Source organism: Macaca fascicularis, chromosome 19 (assembly GCF_037993035.2).
Source record: "Macaca fascicularis isolate 582-1 chromosome 19, T2T-MFA8v1.1".
Classification (NCBI taxonomy): domain Eukaryota; kingdom Metazoa; phylum Chordata; class Mammalia; order Primates; family Cercopithecidae; genus Macaca; species Macaca fascicularis.
In genome coordinates, this window is record NC_088393.1 from 43,275,417 (window position 1) to 43,295,849 (window position 20,433).

General features: G+C 49.6%; 1 protein-coding gene across 3 annotated transcripts; it reads right to left on the minus strand.

Annotated features, from left to right (window-relative positions):
* Positions 1-2,340: 2,340 nt before the first annotated feature.
* THAP8 (THAP domain containing 8) lies at positions 2,341-20,221 on the minus strand. 3 transcript variants are annotated; one of them, XM_065535452.2, is made up of 5 exons: positions 19,951-20,221; positions 9,374-9,512; positions 6,983-7,175; positions 6,362-6,757; positions 2,341-2,952 (listed from the first exon to the last, which is right to left on the minus strand). In XM_065535452.2, the coding sequence occupies exons 2-5, from the start codon at positions 9,415-9,417 to the stop codon at positions 2,800-2,802; spliced, it is 786 nt and encodes a 261-aa protein (XP_065391524.1). In that variant the 5' UTR covers positions 9,418-9,512; positions 19,951-20,221; the 3' UTR covers positions 2,341-2,799. The 3 variants fall into 3 exon arrangements, with proteins under 3 accessions (XP_065391524.1, XP_005588990.3, XP_073879370.1); XM_005588933.5 differs by lacking the exon at positions 9,374-9,512; XM_074023269.1 differs by lacking the exons at positions 6,362-6,757; positions 9,374-9,512.
* Between the last annotated feature and the right edge of the window lie 212 nt (positions 20,222-20,433).

The window sequence follows — 20,433 nt, forward strand, 5'->3', positions numbered from 1 at the left end:
GAGAGCGGGTACAGATCTTACCCATCCCCTTCCGCCACGCCTGCAAACCAGGCCGGTGAGGGCAGTGGTCTCCCGGCGTGGTGACAACGAATGTTCTCTCTCTCTAGGACCCTAGACCGGACCCCTTCTCCAAGCTCACCATTCATAATGGGTGCCTCAGAGAAGTGATTTTCTAGAGACTCCTATCATGATCATCTCATCCTTACCATTTTAATGCAAGGCTCACACACTGGGGCCCACAGAGGTTAAGCCGCTTGCCCAAAAGTACATGAGTAGGTGATGGAGCGAACATTTGAAACCAGACAGTCTGTAAAGTCTGTTTTTTATTTTTATTTTTTCCTAGAGAGGGTCTCACTCTGTCACCCAGGCTACAGTGCAGTGTTGCAATTTTGGCTCACTGCAGTGTCAAACTCCTGGGCTCAAGCCATCCTCCCACCTCAACCTCCTGAGTAGCTGAGACCACAGGTGCATGCCACCACTTCTGGATAATTTTTTAAAGAGACAGGGCCTTGCCATGTTGCCCAGGCTGGTCTTGAACTCCTGACCTCAAGGGATCCTCCTGCCCCAACCACCCAAAGTGCTGCGATTACAGGCATGAGTCACCGTGCCCAGCTTTCTTAATCACCATGCTACATGCCGATCAACCCCTCCAACTCTCTCGGAACCTGTATCTACCCTACGGAGGCCTCCTGAAGCCAGCCCAGGGTCCTGGCCCCATTGTCATGGCTTGGCTTCCCACCTGGAACTGTAGCCTGGATGGGGCTGGGTGACAGCCTGGAATACCTCATCCTTCTAATGCAAAGGCCCAGTAGCTCCATCTCCAAAAGATTTCCAGAATCTCACTCTCCCCACCACTACCTTGGGCCCTCACCCTGGTCCATCCTTCATCATCTGCCACCGACACTATGGCAGCAATCTCTTACCTGCTGTCCCCTTCCTCCTCCAACATGCAGCCACAGTGACCCATGAAGACCTGTCGTTTTGGGGCCCTCCTTCCCTCAGAGGGATCTGCCTGCTGCACCTCACTCCAGGTAGAAGCCAAGGCTCTCAGCCACAGCCCACAAGGCCCTATATAAACCCGCCCTATCATCTCTGCACTCACCTCCTCTCACCCTCTTTTGTTCACTCCACCCCAGCCACAGTGGCCTCCTTGCTCCTCCCCACCCCAGGACCACTGCACTGGCTCTGCTTTGTTTTCTTTTTTAAATTATTTATTTATTTATTTATTTATTTTAGATGGAGTCTCACTCTGTTCCCCAGGCTGGAATGTAGTGGCATGATCTCTGCTCACTGCAACATCTGTCTTCCGGGTTCAAGTGATTTTCCTGCCTCAGCCTCCTGGGTAGCTGGGATTACATGCCTGTACCACCACGCCCAGCTAATTTTTATATTTTTAGTAGAGACGGGGTTTCGCCATGTTGGCCAGGATGGTCTCGAACTCCTGACCTCAGGTGATCTGCCTGCCTCAGCTTCCCAAAGTGCTGGGATTACAGGTGTGAGCCACAGTGCCTGGCCTGCACTGGCTCTTTGTGATGCCTAGAATGTTCTTCCTCCAAATCCCTACATGGCTCCCTCTCTGCCCTGTTTTAGGATCTTACTTGTTGGTGCCTTTTCACCTTCTCTGCTCTAAAACCGCACCCCTTCATCTAAGGAAGGAGACCACTACTACTCCTGCTGCCCTCCTCCCCCCACCTTGCCTAGTTCACAAGACAGGAGGAAAAAGAGAAGGCAAAAAGTTGGAAAAAAAACAAAAGTAAGATAAATAGCCAGACAACCTTGGCACCACCATCTGGCCCTAGGAGTTAAAAAAAAGTAATAGTAACATCAACCCCTGACCTAAACTGCTTGTTTTATCTGTAAATTCCAGACACTGTATGAAAAAAGCATTGTAAAACTTTTTGTTGTTAGCTGATGCATGTAGCCCCCAGTCACATTTCCCACGCTTGCTCGATTTATCACGACCCTTTCACATGGACCCCTTAAAGTTGTAAGCCTTTAAAAAGGCCAAGAATTTCTTTCTCGGGGAGCTCTGCTTTTAAGACGCGAATCTGCTGACGCTCCCGGCCGAATAAACGGCTTTCTTCTTTAATTCGGTGTCTGAGTTTTGTCTGCGGCTCATCCTGCTACATCTCCCTTCCCTACTATGGTTTTCTCCATAGCAACACTGCCTCCCAGACGGGAGGCCCTCTCTGCAGGGGTTGTTCATCCTCTGGAACCTGAGCCTGTAACCCTCCAGGCCAGCCCCTTCTCATTACCCAGGTTTCTGCTAAAACATGGCCTTAGAGGGCCCTCCCACAAGCCCAAACCGAATTTTTGTTGTCTTTATAGCACTCATCGCTCGCGTTTGCAGTGTTCTCGTTTATTTGTTCACTAGTTCATTGTCTACTCAAGTAGAATGAGCACCATGAGAGCAGGGATTTTCCCAGCTGTGTTCACCATGGTATCGTCAACTCAGTACCAGGCTTGGCAAAAAGCATGGGGCTCCTAAGAACCAGGTATGATTCTCCCAAACAAACAACCCTTGCTCTGCTCTGAGGTTGTCGTACTGATTTGCAAAGATCTGAGCTGGGGGTGACAGAAGCCTGGTACCCAGGGGATTGGGGGCTGATGACAGACTTGGCCCTAGGTCACCCCTAAGGTTCAAGAGATCCCTAGGAGTGGGGTGCTAGAACCCAGGTCCTTGAGGGAGGCACTGCTACTACCCAGGCGTGGGTGGTGGGGCTGGGGCCAAGCCCATGTGTAATGTCTTTCCTCCTCCATCTTCTATCTTCTGTCCCTCAACATTGTCTGTCTTGATCCTTATGCACTGGGGGTTCGAGTGTCCAGGAGCTCCGGCTTGGCATCCACTGTGGCAGGTGCAGGGCCCTGGGCAAGGACCACTGCTATGTCAGGCCCTCCACAGATGATGGTGAACGTTTGGGATTCCTCAGATCCAAGGGTCTGGGCCGTTGTCTAATGCAAAGAAGTGGTAGAGATGGGAACATTATGGAGCAAGTTGTGGGAGAGACAGACAGACATGGTGAGGAACAGGGAGGCAAAGGTGGGAGTGGGGCGTGTCAGGAAAGAGAGAGAGATGTGGGCAGAGATATGAGGAGACAGGAAAGCAGATGTGAGGGCCAGAGAGACATTCATGGGAAAGGAAAGAAGGGTGGGGAAATGGGAAGAGAAATGCGGGGGGACAGACACAGACACATGTAGAGAAAAGAGATGTGCAGGCAGACAGACGTACACACAGAGATGTGGGGGAGACAGAAAATACACAGACGAAGAGAGACATCAGGAGGTGGGGAAACAGGTAGGGGACGGAGATGATGGGGAGAAAGACAATGAATGTTAGAAAGGGAGGAGATTGCAAGGTAGGGATAGATGAGTAGGAGACAGAGATTGGAATGATGGGAGAGGAGGCAGAGAGAGGCAGTCAGCTCAGGGGCTCTGGCAGGCTCCACAAAGAGCCCCAGGCCTGAGTCTGAGCTCTGTCCCTGCCCCACTGTCCCTCTGTGCCCCAGGCCACAGTCTCAAACTTTAAGCCCCCAGAGGCAGCTACACTGTAGCTCCAGCCGACTGCTATCACCTGAGAATCCAAGCCCAGTGCTGCTAGATCTGCAGAGCCTTCGGGAAAGACCAGACTTTTTTTTTTTTTTTGAGACAGAGTCTCACAGTGTCACCCAAGCTGGAGTGCAGTAGCACAATCACAGCTCATTGAAGCCTTGACCTTCTGGGCTCAAGCAATACTCCCACTTCAGCCTCTGGAATAGCTAGAACTATAGGTGCAACACTTGGCTAATTTTTTGTATTTCTTGTAGAGACAGGGTTTCACCATGTTGCCCAGTCCCCTGGGCTCAAGTGATCTACCTGCCTTGGCCTCCCAAAGTGCTGGGATTATAGGCGTGAGCTACTGCACCCGGCCATTAGAAATTATTTTAAAGCACTGCGGAGGCCAAACAAAGTATATCTGTGGGTCATGTCCAAACCACTGACTATCAATCTGAGACGCCTGGCTGGGCGTGGTGGCTCATGCCTGTAATCCCAGCACTATAGGAGCCCAAGGTGGGCTGATTACCTAAGGTCAGGAGCTCAGGACCAGCCTGGCCAACATGGCAAAACCCCATCTCTACTAAAAATACAAAACTTAGCTGGACATGGTGGCACATGCCTGTAATCCCAGTTGCCTGGGAGGCTGAGACAGGAGAATTGCTTGAACCAGAGAGGCAGGGGTTGCAGTGAGCCGAGATCGCGCCACTCCACTCCAGCCTGGGCAACAGAGTGAGACTCCGTCTCAAAAAAAAAAAAAATCTGACACTCCTTAACTCCAGAGGTACTGTGGGGGCTCCTTCCTGAGCCCTTTCAGTGAGTCTAGCATTCAGAGCTCTGTGTGGGCACCTCTCTCATCCAGGCAGGGCTCTGAAAGCCATGGGGGCTAGGCTGGGGACCTCAAGCTTGGCCCTGGGGTTTTAGACAGGAGAAAGCCTTGGTCAAACTGCGATTTTCAGAGACATAAGACCCTTCCTCAACTTCCTCCCTCCCGCCCCCACACACAGACATAACACCCTTCCTCGACTTCCTCCCCTACACACACACACACACATACACACACACACACATATACACACACACACACATATACACACACACACACATACACACACACACACACACACACACCCAGCAGTAAAATATAGAGGCAAAAGGGATTAAATAGGGCCTGGAGGACACTATTACAGAGATTGCAAACTCCAGCTCTATAGGGGCCAGGCAGGAAGCTCTCACAGGCCTCTTCTGCAGCCAGATACCTGGGTTTGAATCCTGGCCCTGAAATGTATTGGCTGCCTGACTGTGGGTGCACTACTGGACTGCTCTGTGCCTCCATTTTTTCATCTGGAAGATGGAGACAACAGCAGTATTAAGATTATAATGAGGTTTTTGTTTGTTTGGTTTTTGAGATGGAGTCTTGCTCTTGTCGCCCAGGCTGGAGTGCAATGGCACAGTCTTGGCTCACTGCAACCTCTGCCTCCCGGGTTCAAGCAATTCTCCGCCCTCAGCCTCCCGAGCAGCTGGGATTACAGGCACACGCCACCATGCCCAACTAATTTTTGTATTTTTAGTAGAGACAGGGTTTCTCTATGTCACCCAGGCTGGTCTCAAACTCCTGAACTCAAGCAATCTGCCTGCCTTGGCCTCCCAAAGTTCTGGGATTACGGGCACAAGCCACCGCACCCAGACTATAGTGAGTTTTTTGCTTGGTTGCGTTTTTTTTTTTGTTTTTTTCTGTTTGTTTTCTGAGACAAGGTCTTGCTTGGTTACCCGGGCTACAGTGCAGTGGTGCGATCTTGGCTCACTGCAGTCTCTGCCTCCTGGGCTCAAGGGATCTTCCTGCCTCAGGCTCCCAAGTAGCTGGGACCACAGGTGCCCACCACGTTAATTTTTGTGTTTCAGTGAGACACAGTCTCACCATGTTGTCTAGGCTGGTCTTGAACTCCTAGGTTCAAGCAATCTGCCCACCTTGGCCTCCCAAAGTGCTAGGATTATAGACGTTAGCCACTGCATTTTTAAAAAATTAACCTTGTAGCGGTCAGGCACGGTGGCTCATGCCTGTAATCCCAGCATTTTGGGATGCCAAGGCAGGTGGATCACGAGGTGAGCACGTCGAGACCATTCTGGCTAATATGGTGAAACTCCGTCTGTAACAAAAATACAAAAAATTAGCTGGGTATGGTGGTGGGCACCTGTAGTCCCAGCTACTTGTGAGGCTAAGGCAGGAGAATCGCTTGAACCTGGGAGGTGGAGCTTGCAGTGAGCAGAGATCACGCCACTGCCACTGCATTCCAGCCTGAGCAACAGAGCAAGACTCCGTCTCAAAAAAAAAAAAAAAAAAAAAAAAAAAGAATAGAAAAGAAAAGAAAAACAACCTTGTAGCTCCAGCTCAAAGCATCACGGTGAGTTTTCAACTCACTATGTTATAACTCTGTGTCTGGCAGACAGTAAGAGCTTCTCAAATGTTAAGTATTTAGTATTAGTAAATGGAACAATCATTACTCAGCTCCAACCAATAGTTGCTTGGCATTGCCAGGTTAATTTTGTTTTTCAAGAAAACCTAGAAATTTGTTTTAATTTTCTGTAGAGACAGTGTCTTGTTATGTTGTCCAGGCTGGTCTCGAACTCCTGGCCTCCAGCAATCCTCCTGCCTTGGCCTCCCAAAGTGTTGGGATGACAGGCGTGAGCCACTGAGCCTGGGCAAGCCAGAAATTTGGAAACACGGGTGAATGTTCTGATTTTTGAATAGGGGATCCTAGACAAAATGAAAACACACTGCAGGCCAGGCGAGCACCCATGGATGGGGCTGCCAGGCTGGGGTGCCACTCACCAGGCGCTGCAGACCCCGGCACGCCCGTGCCAGCAGGCTCTCCCCATGCAGCTGCTGTGCCAGCCGTTCCAGCGCCTGCAGCTGCGCCTGGTGCTGCTCCTGGCACCGTTGTAGCCTCTGCACCCGGCGTTGCAGTGCTCCCAGCACTGAGCCCAGCCCAGTCTGGGCCTGTTGGGCAGGGACTTCAGGTTGTGACCCCTCAGGAGTGGCCGCAGGGGCCAGGGGGGTCAGGAGCATGGTGGCCGCAGTCTCGGGGCTCCCCGATGTGGGGTCCAGCACCACTAGGCGCACTGGGTCAGAGGCTGGGATGGCAGGGCCCTGGGGCAGGGGTGTTTTCTCCTGCAGGGGAGGTGGTGGCGAGACTGGCTTCTGGGTGCGTCGAGTCCTCTGCTGACTCTGGAAGACAAGGCACAGGGTGCAGGGGTGCCACAGCCAGACTTCAACTCAGGAGGAAAAGGATTGAGGGTCTGTTTCCAAGGGGGACTTGCCTAGGTAAGGCCAGACCTCAGGGAGGAAGTGTCGTCAGGAGGGGAGGGCCAAAGGTCAGACTCAAGGAGGGACTTCCCTTAGGAGGGGAGGTCTGGGGTTCGGATTCCAGCAGCAGGACCTCCTGGTGCTCACCTTGGCAGGTGGTGCCTGGGAGAAGATGGAGGGCACTGCATCAGGCCGCAGGTAGCGCACACCCCAGCGCCACTGGAAGCAGGAGGGCGTGAAGTGCTCACTGCACAAGTGCTGGTGGCAGCTGGGCACCCAGTGCTCACGGCCCATGTGCCGCAGCCAGGCCTGCAGCCGGGGACCATCCTTCAGTGGGAACCTGCATGGGTGGTTGGGGGGCGGGGTCAGTGTTACAAGGTTCAGACTCATCCCTCCCAGAGGATACCCACCCTGGAGGTCTCTGGGCTCCAAGCCTGTGCCTCCCTAGGGCCAGGAAGTAGACCAGTCTTGTGCCCAGGCTTTCTCTATCTCATACACACAACTACAACCCTTTCTTCAGCTTCGTCTTTTAGTAATATTATTTTGTGAGACGGGGTTTTGCACTTGTCACCCAGGCTGGAGTGCAATGGCACAATCTTGGCTCACTACAACCTCCGCCACCTGGGTTCAAGCGATTCTCCTGCCTCAGCCTCCTGAGTAGCTGGGACTACAGGCGCACGCCACCACGCCCGGTTAATTTTTGTATTTTTAATAGAGATGAGGTTGCATCATGTTGGCCGGGCTGTCTCGAACTCCTGACCTCAGGTGATCCACCCACCTTGGCCTCCTAAAGTGCTGGGATTATAGGCATGAGCCACCATGCCTGGCCTTTTTTATTATTATTATTAATTTGAAAGCTCCACCTTTTAAACACCCAACATCAGCCCACCTCTGCCCCCTCCACTGCCCCTCCTTCTAGCCTCCTTCCTGTTCTACCTGCCCACAGCCCCGCCCCTCCACTCCCAATTTGTTCTTCCACATCAACTTGTTGGAGCAGTTTATAAAATCAGACATTTACGATGTGGGAGTTCGTGCAGCCAAGTGAAAATGTTTCTTCTACAAATGTATAACATGGGGGTGTGGGGTTTCTGGATTAAGAGAGATTTAAGAAACATCAGCACAAAAGCAGGATGTGGACCTCGCCTACAACAAACAATTCAGTAAAAAGACATTTTAAGACAATTGGGGAAAACTGAACATGAACTGAGTATAAGATAATTATAAGAAACCAGTCGGGCATGGCGGTTTACGCCTGTAATCCCAGCATTTTGGGAGGATGACGAGGTAGGAGGATCGCTTGAGCCCAGGAGTTTGAGACCAGCCTGGGCAACATAGGGAGACCTCAACTCTACAAAAAAAAAAAAAAAATTAGCCATGTATGGTGGTACATGCCTGTGGTTCCAGCTACTCGGGAGGCTGAAGTAGGAGGGACACCTGAGCCTGGGAGGCAGAGGTTGCAGTGAGCTGAGATTGCACCACCATACTCCAGCCTGGGTGACAGAGCCAGACCCTGTCTCAAAAAAAAAAAAAAAAAAAATTCATTTTGCTAGGTGTGATAACTGTATTGGTTTATACTTCTGAAACAGTCTTCTGTTAGAAAATCAGTCTGAAATAATTATGGATAAAAGATCTGATGTCTGGGATTTACTTTAAAATAGGGCAGGACAAAAACTTAGAGGTGTGGGCAGGGCAGTAAAGAAGATTGGTAAAGTGTTGATAACTAGTGACACAGTGATAGATCTCGAGGGCTCTACTTTTGTGTATGCTTGAAAACACCCACTAACAAGTCTTAAAACAACTCAACAACAACAATAAAACACAAATAACCTGATTCAAAAATGGGGAAAGGACTTGAACAGACATTTCTCCAAAGACATACAAATGGCCAATAAGCACATGAAAAGATACTTGACATCGCTAATCATTAGGAAAATGCAGTATCAGAACCCTGATGAAATACCATCTGACAAACACCAGAACAGCTCCTACTGAACAACAACAACAAAGAGGCCGGGCATGGTGGCTCATGTCTGTAATCCCAGCACTTTGGGAGGCTGAGGCGGGAGGAACTCCTGAAGGCAGTAGTCCAAGACCATCCTGGGCAATGTAGCAAGACCTTGTCTCTACAAAAAAATATTTTTTAAATTAGCTGGGTGTGGCGATGTGCATCTATAGTCCTATCTACTTAGGAGGCAATGTGGGAGGACTGCTTAAGCTCTGGAGTTTGAATGCTGCAGTGAGCTATGATCATACTACCGCATTCCAGCCTGGGAGATGGAGGAGGAGGGGAAGCGGGAGGGGGCAGGAGGGGAAGGAAGAGGAGGAGAAGAAAAGTGTATGTCAGGATGTTGAGAAACTGCTGGAACTCTGGTACACTGCTGGGAATGCAAAATGGTGCATTTTGCATTTCCACTGTGGAAAACAATATGGCAGTTCCTCAAACATTGAAAAATAGAATTACCATATGACCCAGCAATCCACTTCTGCTTATATACCCGAAAGAACTGAAAACAGGGTCTCAGAGAGATATTTGCACACCTGCGTTCGTAGCAACATAAATCAGGCCTGGCGTGGTGGCTCATGCCTTTAATCCCAGCACTTTGGGAGGCTGAGGCAAGGCGGATCGCTCGAGTCCAGGTGTTCAAGACCAGCCTGGACAACAGGTGAAATCTTGTCTCTACAAAAAATACAAAAATTAGCCAGATGTGGTGGCGTGTGCCTAGAGGCCCAGCTACTCAGGAAGCTGAGGTGGGAGGAATGCTTGAGCCCAGGAGGTTAAGGCTACAGTGAGCCATGATCACATTACGGCACTGTAGCCTGGGCAAAAGAGTGACACGCTGTCTCAAAAACAAACAAACAAACAGACGGACAGAAACATAGCAGCATAAATCACAACAGCCAAAAGGTGGAAGTGTCTATCAACAGATACATGGATAAGAAAAATGTTGCATATACATACAATGGAATTTCATTTAGTCTTTTTTTTTTGGAGATGGAGTCTCACTCTGTCACCCAGGCTGGAGTGCCACGGCGCAACATTGGCACACTGCAACCTCTGCCTCCTGGGTTCAAGTGATTCTCCTGCCTCAGCCTCCTGGGTAGCTGGGATTACAGGCTCCCGCCACCATGCCCAGCTGGCTTGCTTATTTATTTATTCATTTATTTATTTTGGCGATGGAATCTCACTCTGTCGCCCAGGATGGAATGCAGTGGCGTGATCTTGCCCCTGCAACCTCCGCCCCCTGGGTTCAAGCAACTCTCCTGCCTCAGCCTCCAGAGTAGCTGGGATTACAGGCGCCTGCCACCGTACCTGGCTATTCTTGTATTTTTAGTAGAGACAGGGTTTCATCATGTTGGCCAGGCTGGTCTGGAACTCGTGTCCTTAGGTGATCCACCCGCCTTGGCCTCCCAAAGTGCTGGGATTACCGGTGTGAGCCACTGCACCCGGCCTGGAATTTTATTTAGTCTTGATCTGACACATGCAACAACACAGATGAATTCTAAGGGCCATTAGGGTAAGTGAAAAAAGCCAGTCAAATACTGACGATTCCACTCATATGAGGCAGAACAGTCAAATTCCTAGAGGCAGACAATGGAATGGTGGTTGCCAAAAGCTTGGTGGAGAGGGAAAGAGGGAATTGTCCAATGGGGATAGAGTGTTTTAGGAGAGGAAAAAGTTCTGGAGATTGGTTATATAACAGTGCGAATATACTTAACATTAGTGAATTGTACACTTAAAAATGATCAAGATGGTAGATTTTATGTGTATTTTGCCACAATTAAAAATAATTTTAATAGGCCAGACACAGTGGCTCATGCCTGTAATCCCAGCACTTTGGGAGGCCGAGGTAGGCAGACCACTTGTGGTCAGACCTCAAGTGATTTTGAATTCAAGTTCAAGACCAGCCTGGCCAACATGGTGAAACCCCCGTCTCTACTAAAATTACAAAAATTAGCCAGGCCTAGTGGCGTGTCCCTGTAATCCCAGCTACTTGGGAGACTGAGGCAGGAGAATTACTTGAACCTGGGAGGTGGAGGTTGCAGTTAGCCGAGATCACACCACTGCACTCCAACCTGGGCGACAGAGCAAGACTCCATCTCAAAAAAAAAAAAAAAAAATTGTTTTAAGTTTTAAAAAATAAGCTTTCTCAGTGGTTGTGGGTGGGGATTATCTGATGAGGGACCCTCTAAAGATGCCCCACTTCTCCGGTTTCCTGGTGCCACTTGTTCCCAGCATCTGCTCTTGCCCTCTTAGATGTTAACACACTCTCTATTTAGACCTGGGCTCAAGGCTACCCATAATAAAGACCTCCTTTTCCAGTCTTATTTGCAGCCAGGGGTGGCCACATGATCAAGTGCTGGCCAGTTTGTCCTTAGCAGCTGCCAGAAACTGTGAGACTGTAAATGTTTATTTCAAGCTGCTAAATTTGGGGATCGTTTGTTATATAGCATTAGATAACTAAGACACATCTCATGCACATCCCATCTTCACAATGTTTTCCATATCTGTGATATTACTGATTTCATACTTTTCTTAAAACTAACCAATCTTAAGTATTAAACAAAGATACTTAAAAGAGAAACTTTATACCACAATTGAAAATGGAAAATCAGTATCAATTCCATAAACAAAAGCTAACCATAAAAACATCAGATGTCATTACCTACTGAGGGCTATGAGCCTGAGGCCCTGCCCTTCTTCCCTCCCCTCCCCTCCCCCTCCCCTCTCCCCCCCTTCCCCTCCCTTCCCCTCCCCTTCCCTTCCCTCCCCTTTCCTCCTCTTCCCTTCCCTTCCCTTCCTTTCCCTCTTCCCTTCCCTTTCCTTTCCTTCCTTCCTTTCTTTCCTTCCTTTCTTTTTTTTTTGAGACAGGGTCTTGCTCTGTTGCCCAAGCTAAAGTGCAGTGGCATGATCACAGCTCACTGTATCCCTGAACTGCTAGGCCCAAGTGATCCTCCCACTTCAGCCTCCTGAGTACCTGGGACCACAGGCATGTGCTACCACACCTGGCTAATTTAAAAATTCTTTTTAGATAGAGAGAGGTCTCACTGTGTTGTCCAGACTGGTCTCGAACTCCTGGGCTGAAGTGATCCTCCCACCTTGGCCTCCCAAAGTGCTGCGATTATAGGCAGGAGCCACTGCACTCCACCCCTGCTCTCTCTTTGTTGAAAAGAAAGACTAGGCCGGGCGCGGTGGCTCAAGCCTGTAATCCCAGCACTTTGGGAGGCCGAGACGGGCGGATCACGAGGTCAGGAGATCGAGACCATCCTGGCTAACACGGTGAAACCCCGTCTCTACTAAAAATACAAAAAACTAGCCGGGCGAGGTGGCGGGCGCCTGTAGTCCCAGCTACTCAGGAGGCTGAGGCAGGAGAATGGCACAAACCCGGGAGGCGGAGCTTGCAGTGAGCTGAGATCCGGCCACTGCACTCCAGCCCGGGCTACAGAGCAAGACTCCGTCTCAAAAAAAAAAAAAAAAAAAAAAAAAGAAAAGAAAGACTAATGAGTACTAGAGAATCAGGGACAAAATTCCTACAGGAGATAGGGTAAATAAACATAGGCACATCCACACAAAAGAATACGATGCAGCTATAAAACAGAATGTAGAGGCACTCTGTGAACTGACATACTATTGTCAGGCACATATTATGTGAAAAAAAGGAAGGTTCTAAATAGACTATCTCAGCTTTTAGTCATTGTGGTAGCCCCCAAAAGCTATCCATGTCCTAATTCCTGGAAACTGTGACTATTACTTTATTACTTTATTTATTTATTTAGAGACAGGGTTTTGCTCTGTCACCCAGGTTGGAGTGCAGTGGCGTGATCTCGGTTCCTGCGGCATCAAACTCCCCAGGATCAGGCAATCCTCCCACCTCAGGCTCCCAAGTAGCTGGGACTACAGGCATGTGCCACGTGCCCGGCTAATTTCTATATATTTTTTAGAGATGAGGTTTTGCCTTGTTGCCCAGGCTGGTCTCAAATCCCTGGGCTCAAGCAATCCTCCCACCTTGGCCTCCCAACGTGCTGAAATTACAGGCATGAACCACCATGCCAGGCCTGAATATTACCTTATATGACAAAAGATGTGACTAAGTTAAGGATCTTGGCCGGGCGCAGTGGCTCAAGCCTGTGATCCCAGCACTTTGGGAGGCCGAGGCGGGTGGATCACGAGGTCAGGAGATCGAGACCATCCTGGCTAACATGGTGAAACCCCGTCTCTACTAAAAATACAAAAAACTAGCCGGGCGTGGTGGCGGGCGCCTGTAGTCCCAGCTACTCGGAGGCTGAGGCGGGAGAATGGCGTGAACCCAGGAGGCGGAGCTTGCAGTGAGCCGAGATCGCGCCACTGCACTCCAGCCTGGGCGACACAGCAAGACTCCGTCTCAAAAAAAAAAAAAAAAAAAAAAAAGGATCTTGAGATGAGGAGATTATCCTGGGTCATCCGGGTTGGCCCTAAATGCCACAAGTATCCTCATAAGAGGGAGGAGAAGATATTACCACAGAAAAGAAGAGAGGGCAATGCAACCATGGAGGCAGAGCCTGGAGAGATGTGGCCACAAGCCAAGGACTGCCTGCAGCCACCAGGAACCGGAACAGGCAAAGAAGAGACTCTCCCCCAGAACCTCCGGTGGAGTACAGCCCTGCTGACACCTTGGTTTTGGCCCAGGAAAGCTGATTTGGACTCCTGGCCTCCAGAACTGTTAGAAAATAATTTGTCTTGTTTTAAGCCACCAAGTTTGTAACAAGCAGTATGGGAAACTATTAGTGTAATAAAAAAGGAAATAAGAATGTCTTTCACATTTGCTGGTATTCGTATAAAGAAACCATGGTGATGTGGTTTGGCTCTGTGTCCCCATCCAAATCTCATCTTGAATTGTAATCCCCATGTGTCAAGGGAGGGACATGATGGGAGGTGACTGGTCATGGGGGATGTTTCCCCCATGCTGTTCCCATGATACTGAGTGAGTTCTCATGAGATCTGATGGTTTAAAAGTGGCAGTTCCCCTCTTGCTCTCTTTCTCTCCTGCCCCCATGTAAGATGTTTGCTTCCCCTTTGCCTTCCACCATGATTGTAAGTTTCCTGAGGCCTCCCCAGCCATTCAGAATGGTGAGTCCATTAAACCTCTTTCCTTTATGAATTACCCAGTCTCAGATAGTTGTTTATAGCAGTGTGAGAATAGACTAATACACATAGGAAGGACACACAAGAAACTAAAGAGGCTACCAGTGGGGAGGAGGTGGATGGGATGAACGGAGATGGGGAGAGCCAAGACTTCTCAGACAAAGGCAGATGGAGGTGGAGGGGGCAGGCAGCTGGCGAAAGAGCACAGAAAGGCTGACTCAGAGAAGAGCACTGGCACCCAGAGAGCAGAACCCCAGGGCACACAGCCAGGGAGTCTGGCTGCTGCAGTCAGCTTCCCTCTAAGATCCCAATGTTCTCAGTGGCCCCATTCTTCCTGGACACAAACACGAGATCTATTGCAACAGCATTCCCCATTCTTATTGCCACCATCTCCCAGGCAGAATCTGCCAATGGACTACTCATATCTACTGTCTGCCATTTCCTTACTAACATAACTCCAACTTTCTTTGGGCCATAATGTGTCCTGCTAAAAGACTACATTTCCCAGGATCCTTTGCAGCTGGGTGGGGCCATGTGACTACCTTCTGGCCAATGAATGCTTTAACGGGATTCAGCAGCTCAAAGAGGAAAGGAAGAAAGTCAATATCCTAAGAAACATCTCCTTAATTGGTCTTTCTCTTGTTCCTCTGGATAGCAGCATTTATAATGGGCAATATTGCTTTCTAAAAAACTACCTTAAGCAGACAGCAAGTGTTCCCCTTTCAATGCAGTCAAATGCTCTACCACTGAGTTATACCCCCATGTTCCCCTTTGTATAAACTATTTTAGTCTTGCTGGTCATCTTGTCCAGAGCATGGGGTGGCATATACTGCTAGAAGTCCTTTTTTTCTTTCTTACTAACGTAACTCAAAATTTATTCAGGCTGATTAAATGCCCAGCTAAAAGACCACAATTCCCAGCCTCTTTTCCAGTTGGGGGTGACCAGTGATGAAAAGGTGCCATTGAATGGGGTTTCTGGAAGGCCTTATAAAGGGAGTTGATTCAGTTTAGACCTGAACGCTTTTTGCTCTTTCTCCCTTCCCTTTTCCTCCTATAAGGAATGGTAGCAAAGGTGGCTGGGGCACTGGCAGCCACCTTGAATGGAAGCCACAGGCTAAGGATGACAGAGCAGAAATAGGCCAGGCACGGTAGCTCACACCTGTAATTCCAACACTTTGGAGGCCAAGGTGGGAGGATCATTTGAGGTCAGGTGTTTGAGACCAGCCTGGTCAACATGGCAAAACCCTGTCTCTACTAAAAATGCAAAAATTAGCTGGGTATGGTGGCACGCACTTGTAATTCTGTAATTCCAGCTACTTGGGTGGCTAAGGCATGAGAATCCCTCGAACCCGGGATGTGGAAGTTGCAGTGAGCTGAGACCGTGCCACTGCATTCTAGCTTGGGTGATAGAATGAGACTTTCAAAAAAAAGAAAGAAAGAGAGAGAGATAGGACCCTCATTTCTGATGACTGTGGAACTACTATTCCAGTGCTGGTTTGCCAACCTCTGTACTTGGTCTATATGAGGGAAAATAAACCCTGTAATAGACTGTATTACTGTTCAGAATGTCTGCTGCCTCCCTCCACATGAGGATTTCACATGCCCACTCCATTGACTTGAGGCTTGCTATATACTTGCTCCAGTCAAAGAATGCCAGTGAAAGTGATATGGGCCTCTTCTAAATATAAAATTGACCAAGAGCCACCGGATGATTCACTCCACTTTCTCTTTTCCTCCTCCCGCAAGAACAGCAATATTCCAAATAGGGACAGTTTCTTCAGCCTGAGACCCCAATTAAGATACTGTAGAGTAGGACCACAAATGACCTGCAAAGGACATAGTGTGAGCAAGAAAAACACCTTTGGGCCAGGTGTAGTGATTCATGCCTGTAATCCCAGCACTCTGGGAGGCCAAAGCAGGAGGACTGATTGAGCCCAGGAGTTCCAGCCTGCGCAACACAGTGAGACTTCATTTTTTTTTTTCGAGACGGAGTTTCGCGCTTGTTGCCTAGGCTGGAGTGCAGTGGCACGATCTCGGCTCACTGCAACCTCTGCCTCCCAGGTTCAAGCGATTCTCCTGCCTCAGCCTCCCGAGTAGCTGGGATTACAGGCACCTACCACCACACTCGGCTAATTTTTTGTATTTTTAGTAGAAATGGGGCTTTTTTTTTTTTTTTTTTTTTTGAGACGGAGTCGCTCTGTCACCCAGCCTGGAGTGCAGTGGCATGATCTTGGCTCACTGCCACGATCTTGGCTCACTGCAACCTCCGCCTCCCAAGTTCACGCGATTCTTCCATCTCAGCCTCCTGAGTAGCTGGGATTACAGGCGCGTGCCACCACACCTGGCTAATTTTTGTATTTTTAGTATAAATGGGGTTTCACCATGTTGGCCAGGCTGGTCTCGAACTCCTGACCTCAGGTGATCCACTCGCCTCGGCTTTCCAAAGTGCTGGGATTACAGGCGTGAGCCACCGCACCCAGCTCAGTGGGACTTCATTTCTACAAAAATTAGAGAAATTTGCCTGACAAGGTGGTGTCTGCCTGTAGTCCCAGCTACTCAGGAGGCTGAGGCGGGAGGACTGCTTGAGCCCAGGAGTTTGAGGCTGCAGTGAACCATGATGGTGCTGCACTCTAGCCCAGGTGATAGAGATCCCTTCTTAAAAAAACAACAACAAAACAACAACAAAAAAACACCTTTGTTGTAGTAAGCCACTGAGATTTGAGAAGTTTGTTCGTGCAGCATAACTTAACCACACTGATTCCTATAGACCCCATAATTTGTTTAATCAACTCTTATTGCAGGACTTTGTTACTACCAAGCAGATATAATTCTAAATGATAGGTCCCCCATAAGAGATGACCCCATTGCCACTGTCCCTCAAAGGGCCTAAGACAGAGCTAATGAAGGCTAGCCAGGCATGGTGGCACATGCCTATAGTCCCAGCTACTCAGGAGGCTGAAATGGAGCTGGTCTGAGTGTTGTGGGTTATTGCTAAGCTGATTAACATTGTCTCCCCACACAACCATGCTTGACTAGCATAAAAATAAAATGAAACGTGAAGAAAAAAAAAAAAAAGGAGGCTGAGATGGGAGGACTGCTTGAGCCTGGGAGGTTGAAGCTGCAGTGAGCCATGATCGCACCACCGTATTCCAGTCTGGGTGACAAAGCAAGATCATGTTTCAAAAAAGAGAGAGACAGAGAGTGAACTAATGAGTGTTCCCTTTGGCTGCCAAGCAGGATTTCAAGTTATTTCCTGGCAGCCACTTCCCTCAACGTGTCTCATCTTATCTCTCACCTGGCATCCATGCCCTCTCCTAAGCCTCTTTTGGAAACTGCTTTTCATCTAACTCTTAACTGAGTGGCTTCTGCATGACTGACTCAGGGGTAGGCCCTGAGGTGTAAATGGGTTAGTCACTATTGGGTGCCAATGAAGACATGAAGTGATTTTCCTTTTTTTTTTTTTTTGAGACAGAGTCTCGCTCTGTCACCCAGGCTGGAGTGCAGTGGCCGGATCTCAGCTCACTACAAGCTCTGCCTCCCAGGTTTACGCCATTCTCCTGCCTCAGCCTCCCAAATAGCTGGGACTACAGGTGCCCACCACCTTGCCCGGCTAGTTTTTTGTATTTTTAGTAGAGACGGGGTTTCACCGTGTTAGCCAGGCTGGTCTCGATCTCCTGACCTCGTGATCCGCCCGTCTCGGCCTCCCAAAGTGCTGGGATTACAGACTTGAGCCACCGTGCCTGGCCGAAGACATGAAGTGATTTTCATACAGTCATCTGGCTGCTGTATACAGTCGTCATCATTCCCCCTTATTATTACCTACAAAGCACTTAGAACAGTGGTTGGCATAAGGTAAATACTCTATTGTTGTTGTTATGAGTGAGGTAAGAGTGGAAACAGGGGCTGGGCATGGTTGCTCATGCCTGTAATCCCAGTACTTCGGGAGGCCAAGGTGGGTGGATCACCTGTGGTCAGGAGTTCGAGACCCACCTGGCCAACATGGTGAAACTCCACCTCTACTAAAAGTACAAAGAATTGGCTGGGTGTGGTGGTGTGCACCTGTGGTCCCGGCTACTCGGGAGGCTAAGATAGGAGAATCGCTTGAACCTGGGAGGCAGAGGTTGCAGTGAGCCGAGATCATATCACTGCACTCCAGCCTGGGTGGCAGAGCAAGACCCTGTCTCAAAAAAAAAAAAAAAAAAAGATGACGGCAGCCTGGACTATGTGACGACAGTGGATGTAATGAGTAGTAGTCTGGGAATGTGTTTTCCTTATTTCTTATTTATTTATTTTGAGACAAGGTCTCACACAGTTGCCAAGGCTAGAGTACAGCAGCGTGATCACAGCTCACTACAGCCTTAGCCTCCTGGGCTCCAGTGATTCTCTACCTCAATGTCCCGTGTAGCTGGAACTACAGGCGTGCACCACCATGTCCGGCTAATTTTTACATTTTGTAGAGATGGGGTTTTGCCATGTTGCCCAGGCTGGTCTCGAATTGCTGGGCTCAAGCAATCCTCCTGCCTCGACTTCCCAAAGTGCTGGGATTACAGGTGTGAGCCACCACGCCCAGCCTATCTTTCCTTATTTCTTAATGATTTATTTGGGACTTTCTCATTCGTGTTCATAACTGTCTTGTCAAGGTTTTAGAGATTTTGTTGTGGTTGTTGCAGGATGGAGACATGTCTTGAGGGTAGAGCCAAAGGGCAGGTTAATGGACTAGCGGTGGATGAAAAGGAAGGATTATGGGTAACTCGCAGGTCACGTACTCAATTCCTCAATGTTTGACCCTCACCTATCCATGAGCTCTGTCATGGCAGAAACAAGATCTGTCAGGGTTCTTTGTGTCCAGCAGGGGCTTACTTGCTTCTCCAAGAAATACTCAAAAAGTTGCTGAATTAATCAACAGTTGCCAGAGTCATATACAGGCTTAAAGTTCCCCCGAATCCCTTTGGCCCTATACCAGGGTCCCTCAAAGGATCCATGAGACATGGACTGCTGGCTTTCCTGGAGAGCCCATCTGAAATGCATTCATCAAATCCACCCAACAGATCTTTACTAAGCACCTACTATGTGCCAGGCACTGTTCTAGAGGTTGGAGACACAAACAAGAGGAAACAAGAAAGACAAAACCTCTGGCTTGATTGAGGTGACATTCTAGTGGGGGAGATAAGGAATGCATACATCGAAAATGCGATATGCAGACAGTGATGTGTTAAAGGGAAAAATAAAGCAGAAGACAGAGAGAACCGTGTGTGTGTTTCGGTGTCAGTTACAGTTGTCCATAGGGTGGTAGTAATAAAGGCAAGAACTTTGAAATCAGAGGGAATGGCCCAGGCAAAGATAGCAGGGCAGTAACATGCCTGCTATGCTACAGGAACATGAAGTAGGCCAGTGTTACTGGAGTGAAGGGCAGGAGGAAAGAGATGAAGTCACACTGGTATCAGGGAACCAGCTCTGTAGGACTTTGCAGGCCTGCTTTCTACCTGCTGCAGCCTCACTTTATTTTTTACAGTGAGGTGGGAGTCAGGGAAGGGATCTGGGCAGAGGAGGGAGCTGATCTGACTCAGGTGTTCACAGGCTCCCTCTGGCTGCAATCAGGGAACTACTAAGGACAGACTGGAAGGTTTTGGGGGAGACGCGATCACAAGCTCAGTTTCGGATGCTCTGAGTTTCAGATGGCTCAAATGCGTGGGGAGGGCAAGTGGGCATCTGTAGGCTCTTACAGAGCCTGCACCGACTTCACTTTTTACATCCGTTTCCCTCTTCGTCTCGCTTCGTTCGCTACCTGTAGTTAATCGTCTACTCCTGATGTTTCCCACGCCAGCACCTTTGCAGGTGCAGTGGACACTGCCGGGAAGGCCATCTCCTCACGTTTTAACCCCACTTCCTAACACCCTCAAGCGAGACCAGAAGGCCCGCACAGCTTCACTAAAGCTCGGGCCCCGCCCCTCCCAGGGTCCCGCCTCCCTCAAGCCCCGCCCCGCGCTGCGCTCACTTGTAGAAGCTCACAGGGCGGTTGTCTGCGCCCAAGCTGCCCGCAGTGTTGGAGCAGTTCGGCGCCCTGCAGTACTTAGGCATGGCTGTCCAGCCCCGTTGAGTTTTGCCGGGTCAGCAGCTGCACTTTGGTTCTCGTGGAGCGCCGCCGAACCCCGCCCCGCCCGCGCGCTCGCCGCCTGCCTCACATGACGTCCGTGGAGACTCGTCACGTGCCGGGGAGAGCGCTGAGAGCGCCTGGCTATTAGGCGCCCCTCCAGTGCCACAGTCACGCCCTCGTCACGTAGCGAATTGGCTATAGCGAGAACTGTACGCCTGCGCAAAGCCTGCCCTTCTCCACCCCGACTTTCATCACGTGTTGGGGAGAGGGGCGGCGTCACGTCGTTTCTGAGCCTGCGCCAACCAAATCAACTGGCCAGTCAATCTCTTACGGCTCCACCCTACGCCTATATCCGGGCGACCGTCGGAGCGCATATAGTTCCTC